General features: G+C 38.3%; 1 protein-coding gene across 1 annotated transcript in view; it reads left to right on the top strand.

Annotated features, from left to right (window-relative positions):
* The window catches only part of cnih2 (cornichon family AMPA receptor auxiliary protein 2), a 173759-nt gene that overhangs the window by 83815 nt on the left and 74345 nt on the right, over positions 1-15599 (top strand). Inside the window, exon 3 of the mRNA XM_039769352.1 lies at positions 555-602. Within this exon, the coding sequence (XP_039625286.1) occupies positions 555-602 (48 nt within the window). The remainder of the gene's footprint in view (positions 1-554; positions 603-15599) is intronic.

The following is a 15599-nucleotide window of genomic DNA, read 5'->3' as shown; positions in this document are numbered from 1 at the left end:
AATCCCAGCCAGCACAGGGCACAAGTCAGGAACAAACCCCGGGCAGGGTGTCAGCCCACCGCAGGGCAGAAATTAATATTGGAATTCAGTAAAACTGTTTGTTGCTGAAGATTTAAGGAAATATTTCCTAAATCCCTTTCCTTTTATTTTTTATGCAGTTTGAATGAATTTCCCTGCATATGTATATGTTTATTTCTTCTGATTCACTGTTTGTTGTCCCACAGTCCAAAGACTTTGCAGTGCATCTGTATGAGTAAGTGTAGATATGTAAGTAAATATGCTCTACATTGGATTGGTGTCTATTCAATGGTGATTCCTCCTTCTGAACTCAGTAAAGTCAGGAACTGACACTGAACTAGATGAATATGTTCAGAAAATGACCAGGTGGGTCGATTGCTACTTACATTTCATCCACCTAGAGGGGGTAACATTGTCCAGTGTTTCTGTCTCATGAGTGGTACTGTAAGTTATTTGGGTTATTGTGTGAAACAGTATAGATCATCACATATATGCTAATGTCTGTATTTCTCTCTTTCTCTCTCATCATAATGCAGCGTGAGAGAATACGCAACATTGAGAGGATTTGCAGCCTACTTCGCAAGGTCAGTTTTTTTAATTTCATGTTTCTTTCTAGCTGTAATACAATGTGCATATTTTGTTCCCAATGCAAACTTTTCCTGGAATTCATGTGTGCCTTTCAAAAGTGCTTATGCTTGTTGTGAAATTCTGTTTTAATTTCTCATAATTTCAGGTACCATATAAGACATTCTTATTACAAGCTTCAAGGCAGTGAGCCAATTAAATTGTCACATCTGACCTTTCATTGTTATTCATATTTTAAATGTAACATCAGATATTGCATAATATCATTAAAAACAACATAATTCCTTTAACCTGCTTTTAATGCGGCATTCATTTTTATCACTTGAAGCCTCAGCCATATCCATTTGGGTCAAGCATAATGGTAGCAGCAATGTTAGTTTAACATCATCTAGTGTGAAGTAATCAACAGTGTTTCAAAGGGTATCATTTTGCTGGAAGGGTCATGGATTAGTCCTCCCATAAGCTATAAACATTTGTCTGCTAAGTAGGGGTTTTGCACCCCTCTCCTAAAGCAAGATGCAATTTAGTGGGATTTTTAGATTATGGAATCAAATTATCTTAGTCTCCTTCATGTAGTTAACTGTAGAGTTTCATTGCAAATGACACAACAGTTGCTCTGGTTCATTTAGAGCTGGTGGTGCTTTTTCTATGTCAAATTTGTCCATTCTTTATTTGTCTGTCTGGGTTTTCTCTGTAAACACTCACAGTCTAAGAATTTGCTCTATGGTTGATTGATGATGTTAAATTGCTTAGTCTTTGATGCAATGCTTGTGTTTACTTTCTACCTTAGGCCATCATAGGGCAGTTTCTCTTGTATTATGTCAGAATGCCCAATGTTTATATACATATTTATATACAGTAAAATAATAAATGGGAGACAAGATAAGGTGTGGGACACCAGCGGGTGACCCCATTTAATGTACATCAGTGTGTAAAGGCATGTTAGCTCTCATTAAGGTCTGGGTCAAAATGATGATGCCTTTCAGGTGTAAGTGAAATATATAGCAAGGCACAAGCAGTATATATATATATATATATATATATATATATCCATTCCATCCATTATCCAACCTGCTATATCCTAACGCAGGTCACGGGGGACTGCTGGAGCCAATCCCAGTCAACACAGGGCACAAAGCAGGAACAAATCCTGGGCAGGACGACAGCCCACCTCAGGGCACGCACACACCCACCAAGCACACACTAGGGACAATTTAGGATCACCAATGCACCTAACCTGCATGTCTTTGGACTGTGAGAGGAGACCGGAGTACCCGGAGGAAACCCACGCAGACACGGAGAGAACATGCAAACTCCACGCAGGGAGGGCCTGGGAAGCGAACCCAGGTCTCCTAACTGCGAGGCAGCAGCATTGCCCACTGGGCCAGTATATATTTATATAAATAAATACAGTATATGATATATCTACCAAATAATACAAAGAATACATGACACACGTTTCACCCTTATTGGGGCTTGTTAGGTGAACGCACTTCTGAATCCCCTTATGGGGATCAAACCTTGGACGTCAGCACCTGAGGCAAAGTTTCTGGTGCTGTGTCACAGCAGCTGGTTCACTTAATTGGCAGGGTGAAGATAAGAATATTATATTCTTTTTAAGTCTGAGTATCAATCTGATTATTAGGTGGTTACGTACTGGGTAACACAAACATCTGCCACGTCCTCTTATTTGCAAGAAGCAGATCATAGATATTTGATACAGTATCTGCCAAATAATACAAAGAGGACACAAAATGCGTTTCACCCTCATTGGGGCTCATCAGGTGTATGCATTTTTGCATCCCCTTACGGGGATTGAACCTCAAACGTCAGAATCTGAGGGAAAGCACCATGGCAAGTGGTTTGCTTATTTGGCAGGGAGAAGATCTGGTAGGGAACCACCTAAAAATCAGATAGCGACTCAGACTTAAAAGAAAGATATATATACTATGGCAGAAACGCAGACTTGACACAGACTGACACTGAAGGCATGTAAAAATGAAAATAAAAGATTTATTTTGTCTTCAGCCGTAGGGCACATCTTCCCCATGTCCCACAGGCCCTACACAGTCCCCAAAAACACACCAAATGAAAACACCAAAAAAAATTACACTCTTCTTTCTCCTCTACTCCTACCAGGCAGCTGCTTTTTTTTTTTTTCCTCCTCCTCCTCCTCCTCCTCCCGACTCTGGCACCTCGAGTAGTGGCTACAGGTTCTTCTTATAGCCCACCCGGAAGTGCTTCAGGTGATAATTAACCTAATTCAGGCCACACTTCTGGGTGTGGCTGCATTCCTGCCCACACTGGCTCGTTATGCCGTGCAGCTCCTCCTGGTGGTGGCCATGGAGTCCAACAGGGCTGAGCCTTGAAGTCCCATGCCTGTGGCCCCAATGTAACCCAGGAGGGCTGCCACCACATGTTCCAGGGGACACAGTGTGCATCCCGTGGCTGCTCCCCCAATCAAAGTGTCAAAGGGGCATCCTGGCAGGGCATGGGTCCCGGCCATCCGCTACAATACATATACACACTGATCAAACACAACATTGGAACCACCTGCCTAAAATGTGTAAGTTCCCCACAAGCCCCTAAAACATCTCTGCCACATCAAGGCATGGACTCAACAAGACAATGAGGCTTGAACACCCATCTTCCTGTTGTATACTTTGAAGACCCCACAAGACCTCCCGCTTTGGAGATTCTCTGATCCAGTCATCTATACATTACAATTTGACTCTTGTCAAACGTGTTAAGATCCTTATGTTTGCCAATTTTCCAAATTCCAACACATTATCTTTAAGAATTGATTCTTCAGATGCTGCCTAACATATCCCACCACTTGACAGGTGCCATCACAATGATAAATCAATGTTATTCGCTTCTTCTGTCAGAGGTTGTAATGTTGTGGCTGATCAGTACAGTATAAAAATATTTGCTATCTATTGCCCTAAATGTATTTTCAGCCCCTGGATTTGCATGTGTCAGAACTTTTCTTTACCGATGTTTCCTTTCTTGAGCGTTTTCTCGTAAAGCCTGCATCTCAGACTGTCATTATTTTCTTGTTTCCAGTCTATTTTTTTACTTTTCACCTTTGAAGATGACTCTCATGGTGTGCATCTTGCTCCTGTTTCATTTCACAATCGCACTTCCTCTTTTGTTGCGTCACCAAAGCCAAACTGACCAATCACACCAAAGCCACACAGACCAGTCAGATTGCTCTGAGGGACTAGAGACATAGACCTTAGTGCTTTATTATATAGTAGATATGTTTCATGCTGTGTATGTTTTATGGGTGTGTCTTTTGTTGGTTTAGCTTTTTTGACAACGGTTATAAGAAGACATAAGAAATCCAGTGTACCAGATGTACGTGACAATAAACTTGATTTGACTTGGAAAGGTTGGGCAGCTGGGTAGACTTCAAAATCTAGTTTAAGTTTAACTAACTAAAGAATGACTTGTCTAAAGATAAGTGAATGGTCAGAGTCAGGCATTATAACGGCATATGACTGTTGGTATAAAGGGGACCCAGTAGCATTTATTGGCACATTTCTGCTTAATAATTCATTGGCTAAAAGTAAAGCAATACTTCTGAGTCAGAGACAGAATTTGCAGCATTGTTCTTAATGGCAATCAATTTTGTCTTCATTCTCTCCTCTGACACTTCCTTCATCAGGTCGAAAGTGCATCCCATAACTGAACCTGTCTTCCTAATCAGCTTGTTAATTTGGTGGGCCCCTCTTGAAATGATCTTCATACTGCAGCATAGAAAATAACACTGGTCATCACAGAGATACAGAGCTTGTCAGAGGAAAAATGGAGTATCCAGTAGAAAACCTATACAGACATAGGAAGAGTATGGAAACTCTACACCATCAATGCCAGGGAGTGATATTTGAGTTCTAAATTCTAGATCACTTATCCACCAAGACTACATATGTAAATAACAAAATCTACAGATTTTTATCATGTGTTAGTATAGGGAAACAATAGGAACTAGTGGTTAAGGTGTTTGTCTCTAAAAACTGGCTATTGACTCATTCCTGAATCTGACTGTACCATCCTGCAAGTCACTTAACTGAAAATTTAAATACAATTAATGGTACAATAGTACCTTTAAAGTCAGTTCAGTTGGTATGAAAGTTCAGTGACTGATGAGAAGAACAAAGACTTTATGTGTGCTGATTTAACCAGAAAAAACAGACATTTTTCTACTTGTAGTAAAACTAATGCAGATGTGGCCGTCACCTTGGGGAGTGTTTGAGTCATGGTGTTTCTATAGAGATGGACATAATCATTTGTGCAAAAACAATCTCATTCAAACTGCTCTGTGGAAACATTTTTTAGTTCTGTGCACATTATCTGACTTGGGCTTTCATTAATGAAATCCTGGGATACGATTTGTGAGGCTGAGGTAATTTAACAGAAAAATAGTCTGACTACCACCTCTTTTACCTTAAAGTGGGGGCACATCCCTGAAACTGAAAATAACACATTATTTAGTTTTGTTGTAGTTAGTCAGTGTAAGTGGCCACCTTTCAGACTGAGTGTGCGAGGAATTCTTGGCTATTTTTTATTTTCTTTTCAAGGTATAAAACTGTAATTTTCATGTTCCAGTAAGGTGATTAATTAATTACCACCATAAGGTGCAAATTCATGTGGTTGTTCCTTTTTCTGGCATATACCTGGCACAAGTCACAGGTTGATGTTTAATATTAAAATTTTAATGGATACTGTTGAATATCTATTGATATGTATTGCTACTATTTAATTATAAGTGTTTACTGTTTTGTCATATATTGAACTGTACTGCCAACAATATTTTTGATGTTTCTGCTCTAGCTGGACTAATAGTACTTTTTTTTCATTATTCCGTAAGGTATTATGACAGTCAATTGAACCAAATTCCTTTTCATGAATTACAACCCATTATTTAGGCGGATTGATGACTGTGAGTTGTCACTGTGTAAGTGAATACCTAGTGTGTAGTATGATGGATGAATGGGTTTAGCCTCAAAAGTGACTGAGAGAAGGCTGATATTTCTTACAACAAACAAAAAGTGATGTTCACATGTCTGCTTGTATGAGTTATTGAAAGAATAATACACATTGATACACATGGTCAGTACCTGCAACATCAGCACCAGTGAGAAATGAAGAAAATTATAAGATAAAACACAGGCATTTGCAATATTTTAATTTACCTTTTTGTACAATAAAAATGACAGCCTGTGTGTTTGTGCCTGTATATACTGTATATATATGTATATATATATATATATATATATATATATAGTAATAAAGGCACTATTTTGGCACCTCTTGAACCCTCTGATGATACGTCAGACACCTGGTTTAAATCCAATATTTTTAACTTTTATTATAATACTGTGCACAAGCACCACTATTCCACACTACTCCAATAAACAATACAATAAACAATCAATTCTCCACTCCTCCCAGCAGCTCTGTCGCACTTCCTCCCAACTCCGGCTCGGGCTGCTGGGGTTACACTTCTCGACCCGGAAGTGTTTCTGTCCTTCAGTCTATGTGACTCTTAACACTTCCGGGTCAGGTGAAAACTCCTTTTCGTTAACCTGGAAGTACAACATTGCTTCTGTCCCCTTGACTGGGAAGTACTTCCAGGTTATAAAGCAAATAGAAGTCCCTGTGCCTCCCTGCAGTGTTCCCTGGCGGTCCCCATGGTATCCAGCAGGGTTGTGAAGGGAAACTCCAAGGTCCACAATGCTCTGCTGGAACCCGGGGCATCCACATTACAGGGAGGACCCTACCTGGAGGCTTGGGGGTATTGGCTGGGATAAGCTGCCGGCCATAGTCCACAATATATATATATTTATATATATACATACACACACACATATATACATATACTGTACACATTGTAGGTAGTGTAGAGGAAATACAGGCATTCTGGCCAGGATAAAGGAGGGATTGTTGCCCGGACAGGAAGCCATAATGGATGGACTTGGGGACCGGGCATACTGGGACCAGGTCATTCCTCCAAACCACAGGTGGCAATGTTTTTCATTGCTCAACCTGATTAAGACACCCACAGGATGGCATTGGAGTCCAGAAATGCAGCCCTATCTGGGTGTTTGGATACCTCTGCCAGGGAAGAACTGCCCTGGTTTCTACATGACCTGAAAGTGCTCTGGATGACCTGGGTGTGAAGCAGTTTCTGGATCAAATTTAAAAGAGAGCCCGTTGCCTCACTCATTTGAGTTAGAGTCAAGAAGTGGAAAGTAACACTCTACAGGAGGTGAAAGGAGATGATTTATATTTATGTATTGTTGTTGGTATTTTTATAAAGAAGGCGTTGGAAGCAAATAAAACCTTTTTTGAACCAGAAATTGTGTTGGACATTACTTGTTTCTGCAGTTTAGGGTTCTGTGGCACCCCCTTGTGGTTACAATACAATACAATACAATACAGTTTATTTTTGTATAGCCCAAAATCACACAGGAAGTGCCGCAATGGGCTTTAACAGGCCCTGCCTTTTGACAGCCCCCCAGCCTTGACTCTCTGAGAAGACAAGGAAAAACTCCCAATAAAAACCTTGTAGGGAAAAATGGAAGAAACCTCGGGAAAGGCAGTTCAAAGAGAGACCCTTTCCAGGTAGGTTGGGCGTGCAGTGGGTGTCAAAAGTAGGGGGTCAATACAATACAATATACAGAACAGAACAATTCCTTAAGACAGCATAATAATAAAAATTTTAGAAGTACGGTTTAACAGTAGATGATATGACATAATTAGGTTTGGATATTTTTAGAGTCCTGGAGACCTCATCCATCTAGCTGCCTCCCCATTTGGCCATGCCACGGCTGAAACGTTGCTCCGATGAAAGGACCCCTCTTTCCCATGATTCCTGTGATCCTCCATCAGGGATGACATAGGCAGGCAAACAACTTGGCAGGTGGGCCGTGGCACCAATGGCCACATTTGGGTACCAAGAAAAGAAACAGAATAGGTGAGGGTTAGTATTCAAATATAATTATCATGTTACTAGATAGAGATAGAGAACAGTTTGAACAGCCAGTGAACACCACATTGCAGTAGTCAATCCTACTAGAGATATAGAGATAGAGAGATAGAGATATGGTTATATTGTATATATTGTTTTGATGCCACTGAATCCCAAGCCTCAGACACAATTGCACAGACAAGTCCAAGGTTCAAAATTCCATTGTTTTGATTTGTTCTCGTTCTACTATTTACTTCTCCACTCCTCCCATACGAGAGTTGCTCTTCTCCGCTCCTGACTACAACTCCATTGGCAAAGTGAAGGCCACTCATTTAACTTCAGACCTGAGAGTACTTCTGAGGTTTAATTTATTGCCACCGTGTTAGGCTAGACCCCAATGATCCTTGTGCCATCAGTATCTGACAGCTCCCCCTGGTGGCTCCCAGACAATCTGGCAGGGGAGGCCTCTGGGAGTACAATTTCCTTGCTGCCCTGCGGGTGTCCAGCCTAGGGCTCTCCAGATGGTTTGCTGCTACCCAGTATACAGGAGGACGATCTACCCATAACAGACAGTCACCCACTCCTGACCGTCCAGGTACCTGCCTTGGAAGGGGAATTTCATTGCTCCCCTGATGATCTTCCTTTCCCATGGCAGGATACATCCCAACACAGACACCATTTGATCCTTCACTATATATATATATATATATATATATATATATATATATATATATATATATATATATATATATATATATATATATATATATATATATATATATATATATATGGTTGCGTGTGTGTGTGTGTGTGTGTAGGTACACACATATATATACTGTATGTTAATGTATATATACACACACACAGACACACACGTATGTAACAAATTTAATTAAAAATATAAGTAGAATATAAGTAATTATATTACCCTCAGTTTCTGCAAAAGCATATAGCAACCTAGTTAAAGATGATATTATTATCACTATTAATTAATTAATTATGCACAGTGTTATTTTTAAACATTCAGTAGACTGTTGAATTGTGATTTGAAGAAAAGAAATCAAATTAGTTCCTGTACGGATTCTTGCCTCACGCCAATTTTAGCAGTGTTTTTAAAGCTTAGCACCAGTTTTATTTCTCTGGATACAATGCTGTAAGCCTGGTTCTCAAAACATCTGCATTTTTTAGAAAAAGAAATACAGAGATATTGTAGCTCCTCTGTGAATTTCTCCCCCATCTTATAGTGAATGCTTTTTTTTCTTTTTCTGCATTTTCTGCTGTTTCACAGTTAATCAAAAAAGGAGCATTTCAGTGCTTATGTTAATACAGTTCAAATATACAGCCGTGCAGTAAGACAGTGATTTGATTACAGATTTTTTAAGTAATGCTGAAGGGCTGCAAGCAGGTTAAATTATCATACTCTGAATTAAACATATTGCATCGTGTGATTACTAAGTACAGCAGTAGTAGCAGCAGCTGCTCTTGGAAACTAGTCCAGGGCATTTTGTTACCTTTTCTGTTTGACTGTTCATTTTGTTTCTTCTTTAAATAAAAAGACTATTTTGCATGTGGCATACATGACTTTATTTAATAAGAGTTTATTGCCCTACAAAAGACGAACATGTTAACTTAACTGACAACTGTAAATTGTCCCTGTATGAAGGAGAGTGTGAGTGTGTCTGTGCTTATGCCCTGCAATTTGCTGGCACCCTCTCCAGGACTGGTTCCTGCCTTGCACTTGTCATAATATGCCCTGGCACCCCATGGCAGTAAACTGGATTAATCAGATTTGATGACTGATGGTTGGATGCCCGGAAGAATTTATTTCACAATGGAATGGCATGAGGAAGTTAGCACTTCAGTCTAACAGCTGTGAGGATTTGGGCTCCATTCTCATCCAAGTTGCTGTCTGCATAGAGTTGCCTCTAGCAATCTACTTTCCCTCCACAACCCATAAACGTGCAGATTAGGTTGATAGAAAACCTTAAATGGGCCCTGCTTTTGTGAACATTAAATAACACCTATACATGTTTGCTTCCTGCTTTTGGCATGATGCTGATAGTCTAGACTACAGATGAGCGAATGCAAGGATTTATTTTAGTCTGATGCCACATATTAGTGCAGTGGTAACAGCTCTTACTGAACTCTTGTTGAGTTTAATTGCACCCACCCAGGGGCAACATTTCTGCATACAAATGGAACCAGAAAGGAAAGTGATCAAGTGTTCATTAAAATGAAAGTTAAAATGATTTTTATATAAACAAGAGTTAAACTCCTTCATCCCAGGACTATGGATTCATCACTTCATTAGGTACCTGACACCATGCATAATATTGAGCACAGAGGAAGACGTATATGATTATAAATCTGAGAGCGGACATAACAAAGTATCACCTATTGGTTTACAATACCAGAAACTCTAGTTATGATTTATACAAATCAAACATTAAAGTCATCACATATAAATGATAATCTCCTTTTCTTTCCTAAAATATTCATTTAGTAAATTGGTTTGGATTCCATATATAAAACCTCTAACAGGTGATCTATAATTTGCTGCCATTTACACTTTGTTACTCAAACACTGATTGGATAGCCTTTGCGTCAATCAGACTATCAACAAGCCTCTCAGATCTGTATGACATTCTGGTCATTCACTTCACTTTCATTGACTTATAAGGCAAGAAAGATGACTCAGCTTTGCCAGATGATGAACCACTAACCATCAGTGTTTCTAATCTGCTGTTGTGTTTGCCTTTCTTCATACACACGTCATGACTAAACATCTTCTTCTTTCAGCTGTACAATTTGTGGTCGCCACAGTGAATCATCTTCTTCCATATCTTTCTGTCCTCTGCATCTTGTTACACCCACCACCTGCATGTCCTCTCTCACCATATACATAAACCTTCTCTTAGGCCTTCATCTTTTCCTCTTCCCTGGCAGCTCTATTCTTAACATCCTTCTCCCAATATACTTAGCATCTCTCCTCTGCACATATCCAAACCCACGCAATCTCGCCTCTCTGACTTGGTCTCCCAACCATCCAACTTGAGCTGACCCTCTAATGTACTCGTTTCTAATCCTGTTCATCCTCATCACACCCATCTTTAACTCTAGCTCTGTCTCCTGTTGGTCCTAACTAAACCAAAGATCCAAACTACAAAGAGAACAACCACCACTACCCAAACCCTAATTAGCCACAAATTACTAAAATAAAATGAACTGATCCTCAAATAATTATACAGGAAAAATGATAAAAATTGATAAGAATATAAATTGGTCTTTATTTAGAAAATAAATAACAATAAAAGAGAATTAGGAAAAAAGTGAAAGGGAAAATAATAAAGTAAGTACTGAAACAAACCAAAGGCACTAAATTATTCAAAGCAAAAGTATAACTCAGTTGTAACATGTTATCCAAAAATCTAACCAAGGAGATGATCGATAAATATCTGTTTTTTTTTTTAAATAGAGGATTGCCCCAAAACAAAACCAAATCTTAGATTTTGAGAAGCACTGCTACAGTGAAAGACTGAGACTGCAGTGGCCGCTTTTTACAGACTGCCATACCTGGCAATACACCTGAAAAATGAACAATTCATGGAACCAAAATTAAAAAGAAAAAGAAAAAACTTCAATAAAAATAAATAAATAAAAGAAGGAAAGACAAGGTACAGGACAAGGTTCCAACCAAACAGTAATGATATTAAATGTTAATATGTTCAGTTTGACATAAAGATGAATTGGGAAAGTGTGGCACAGACTAAATACCTTGAATTTCTAGAGGTGCATGGTAACTGCATCAAATTTGAATGAAACTAGTGTAAAGTTTAAGTCTATCCATAAATAATTGTTTTTACCGTGCTTGAAGAAACACAATATACAGATTTATTCACATTTTTTGACACTGCGATTCACATTAAACTAAACATAACTGAAGAGAATAATATTGCTGTAAAAACTAAAAAGTTTTAAATAAATATTACTCAATAACCACAAAATAAATTAAGACTATGAAAAACTCAGTAAGTGATATGGGACTTTACAATGAATGGGCTGCTTTTGTCATAAAACTCATTCTGCCGCCTATTTAATGTGCCTCACGTATTATAACAAGACAACTTCCCACGGTTCCTCCAGCCCAGTATAAAAGTGCGTAAGAGTCTCAAAATATTTAAAACATGTTAAATTTAATGAAAATACAAGGTAAGAATAAACAATGCTTCAAACAAAACCTATACCAAATGAAAGTCTCTCTGCCCCTTGTATCTTACTCTACATTTGGTTAGTCCCTCACTGGACCTTTGGATTGGCTTGTGCACTTGCCCATGTAAAATGTTCAGCCAAGATCTCCCTAAACTGCAGGTTCATATTGTTGCTGCCAGGAAGCAGCCATTTAAACCTGTGCTTTTAACTTCCTAAAAAGAATCACACTTGAGTCTAAAAAATTTTTAAAATCTAATGCCTTATATGCAGTGTTCTTTACTACAGAGATAACCTCCAAGCCCTCTTTTATTTAAAAGGAAAAATACGTATAATATCTACCTGCTGTCAAGCTTCCCAGGTGCCCATGGCCTTAGCCACACACCCACACACATATTTCCAAGCTTCCTATATGTATTTGCAAGGCAATGAGAATCACTCAAGTGTCACCTAAGGGCTTTTTTTTGTTGTAGTTAACACTTGTTTAATGTTCTATTATTGAATTTTCTGTATTTATTTTTTTGTTCTAGAAAATTCAGGTTAGATCTGTTGGAGAACATTGCTTTCAAAACCAAAGCTTATTGTAGAAAGTCCCTTGGTCTTGTATTTTTTTTAGATTTCTGCCTATTTTTTCTTTACCTTGATCTTTCCATTTTTGGTATTTTTTGAGGACGATTGACTTCTAAGAGACAGTGCAGGGAAATTGTATGAATTATAAAATGGCCATCTTTTCTATTGTACCCTGATCTTTGTATTTAACTAGCCACAGTACCTGTTGAAGACAGGTAATAGGATAATTCAAAATATTTGCTATCTCTTGCGCTACATGAACCTTCAGTGCCTTTCCTCTGTTTTTGCCTGCGTGATCATCTCTTAACCAGCACTCCATCTCTCGAGTGCCCTCAGACTCTTTCTCACTTTATACTTGCCGTCTGTGAAGGCCACATATATCTCTGCTCCTCCTCATGCCTCTCACACTCGCACTTCCTCTTTCAACACATCATTAAAGCCAAACTGACCAATCACACCAAAGCCAAGTTGAGCTCAGATTGCTCAGAGAGACTGGACGCACACACGTTAGTGTTTTTGTGTATACTGTATATGCAGATTTAAAAAACATGTTAAATGTAAATTGTTTCCAGGTGGTTTGAACTTTACATTTGGATTGTGTTTCAAGATGGTTCCCAAAGTTTAGGAGCTGCTTTAAATTGCTAGGATTTCTTATTTATTGCACCAGCATTTGCATATTTTCTCTTTTGTGTATTTAAAATATAACCATTTGTACAAAGAAGAATCTCATCTCATGATTAAAGAAATAAATAAATTGCTGAATAAATAAATAGATGGAAACAAATAAATTCTGTGAGATGAGTAGAAAAATATTCTGATTAAAAATTGAGTAGATGCATCAGATAATTTCCTGTATGACAACCAAGCAGATTAAAAGACAGATATCAGGGGAAAAAAGCCATCTTACATAGAACAAGCATTAGATATTGTACATATGAAGAATATGAGAAAATGTGACATTTTTTAAATTAGGACAATTATTTTCATTTGGTGTTCCTGTGTTTTTTCTGAAGTTACATAACATCTGTTCTTCAAAGAATGCTATACAAATTAATAGTCGGCAGGCTTTTTCCTACATAGAGCAGAGGATATAATTAAATAGTTTATACTCTCTAGTTAAGAAACGTTTTAGAGTAAGTCTCTCTTTGCCTTCAAGAGTACAAAATTGTGCTCTGAGTGAGGGACATACGTTGAAGCTGAAGCATTGATTCCTAGCAAATAAAAGCGCTTGTCAGTAATAATATGTTTTGTGAAAAAACTGATAACAAGATGTGCCTGAGAGAAGCTGACAGATTTTAATCAGAGCTGAATTTAAAATATGAACGTGAAAGAAAGAAGGAAAGAAAGAAAGAAAGAAAGAAAGAAAGAAAGAAAGAAAGAAAGAAAGAAAGATATTTTCATAAAGGAAGACTGATGGGTGGCACAGTGGTAACTGAGTTTGCATGTTCTCCCCGTGTCTGCGTGGGTTTCCTCCCACAGTCCAAAGACATGCAGGTTAGGTGGATTGGCGATTCTAAATTGTCCCTACTGCGTGCTTGGTGTGTGTGTGTGCCCTGCTATGGGCTGGCGCCCTGCCCGTGGTTTGTTTCCTGCCTTGTGCCCTGGGATTGGCTCCAGGTGACCCTGTAGTTAGGATATAGCAGGTTGGATAATGGATGGATGGAAGACTGATGGCTGTGCTTTGCAGAATTATTCTAAGATGTTTTACGCAGAGGAAAAATAACTAGCATAGATTACGTTTCTCATCTTGAAATTTTACAGAGGAGAAAGGAAAGCATTTATTTAAGGTTTGCTTTTTTCTGAGAATATGTATATTTTTCCAATTAATTATGCTTTTAAAAAAACTATAAAAAAGTAATGCATTTATTATTTATGATTTCTGTCCTATTCACTAATAAAGCAGACAAAGCAACAGGCATTCAACTAGTGACCATACAAATAATTTAAACTGTGATTCTAGGAGCAGAAAACAAAGAACTGAGGAGATCTTGATCATCCCCATCAGTTATATAGACTTCTAGGGGAAACACTTTTAGTGGTCTCAGGGTGAGACTGACAGAAAGACAGATTCTTCCGTCAAGTTGGGGCATGACATATGTTTCCATATTTATTCAAAATTAGGCAAAAACAATGGACACAGGACTAACATTGAAGCAGTTTATGTGCCTCAGATACAATGTCTGTAGTTCTTGATAATTTTAAAGGACTTGAAGGAAGTCTTTCTTCTTCATATTTAGTATAGCCACCTACATATGCGTAAACATGTCTGTTCCCATATAGGCAACAGAATTATTAATCGTTTAAGCATTTTTTTTTAATTCTTCTTTTAATATTGCATGGGAGTAATTTAGGCAGCCAAGTAATGTGGTGGTTACTGCTCTTACTTCACAGGTTCAGCATCCTTGGTTCCATTCTCACACCACTCTGTGTGGCATTTGCACATTCTCCCTGTGTCCATAAGGTTTCTCACAGGAGTTCGTAAAGTTTTCCCCGCCATGTCTTCAAAAGTGAGCCACTACAGTATATATACAGTACATATATACATGGCCCTCTACTTTATACTAGGAGGACGGACTACCTGCGGGCTGCCTGTTCCTTTGAGTGGGTTCACTTTTGCTGAAGCATTTGGGGCTCATAAAAGGATTTCCAGGAGGTCAGCACCAGACTTTTCTGTGCACAATTCTAACCCAGAAAAGCTTGCAATAATTACCCTGAAAGTGTCCCATGAGTGGGGCTAACAATCATCTCAAGCCCAGAGGATGTATAAAAGCAAGAGCTCAACTATCAGAAATAATCTTGTAGATTTAAGAGTTGTTTTTGTTGTTGTTGTTTTTTAAGAGGAGTGCTGGTGCAAGTATTGTGGTTGGAAGTGGATCATCCATCCCACTAAATAGACTGGGGATTTGCTTGTGTAGGCAAGACAAGGGGCAGTACATACAGTACTTTCCTTATTTTATGCTTTTTTATTTTATTGTGTTCTTAATAAACCTTTATTTTTAATTGTGTTCTTCAACCTGGGAGCAAATTTAATTATCTACAAGATGTAAATATTATTTGAACATACTGGAATAAGAGAAGTATACACATTGATCAATCAGAATTTCTAAGAAAAGAAAAATAGCAATATTATATGAGGTCTATACATTAGCATCTTTGGAAAAAGCTAATTGTATGCATCCATTTACCGAAATCAGGTGCTGAATTTAATTTCGGACATTCTGACAGCATTAAACATAAGGCAGGA

This window comes from Polypterus senegalus, chromosome 11 (assembly GCF_016835505.1).
Source record: "Polypterus senegalus isolate Bchr_013 chromosome 11, ASM1683550v1, whole genome shotgun sequence".
In the NCBI taxonomy this organism is placed as follows: Eukaryota; Metazoa; Chordata; class Cladistia; order Polypteriformes; family Polypteridae; genus Polypterus; species Polypterus senegalus.
Note: the sequence above shows the minus strand (reverse complement) of the source record. Positions and strands in the feature narration are given on the sequence as shown.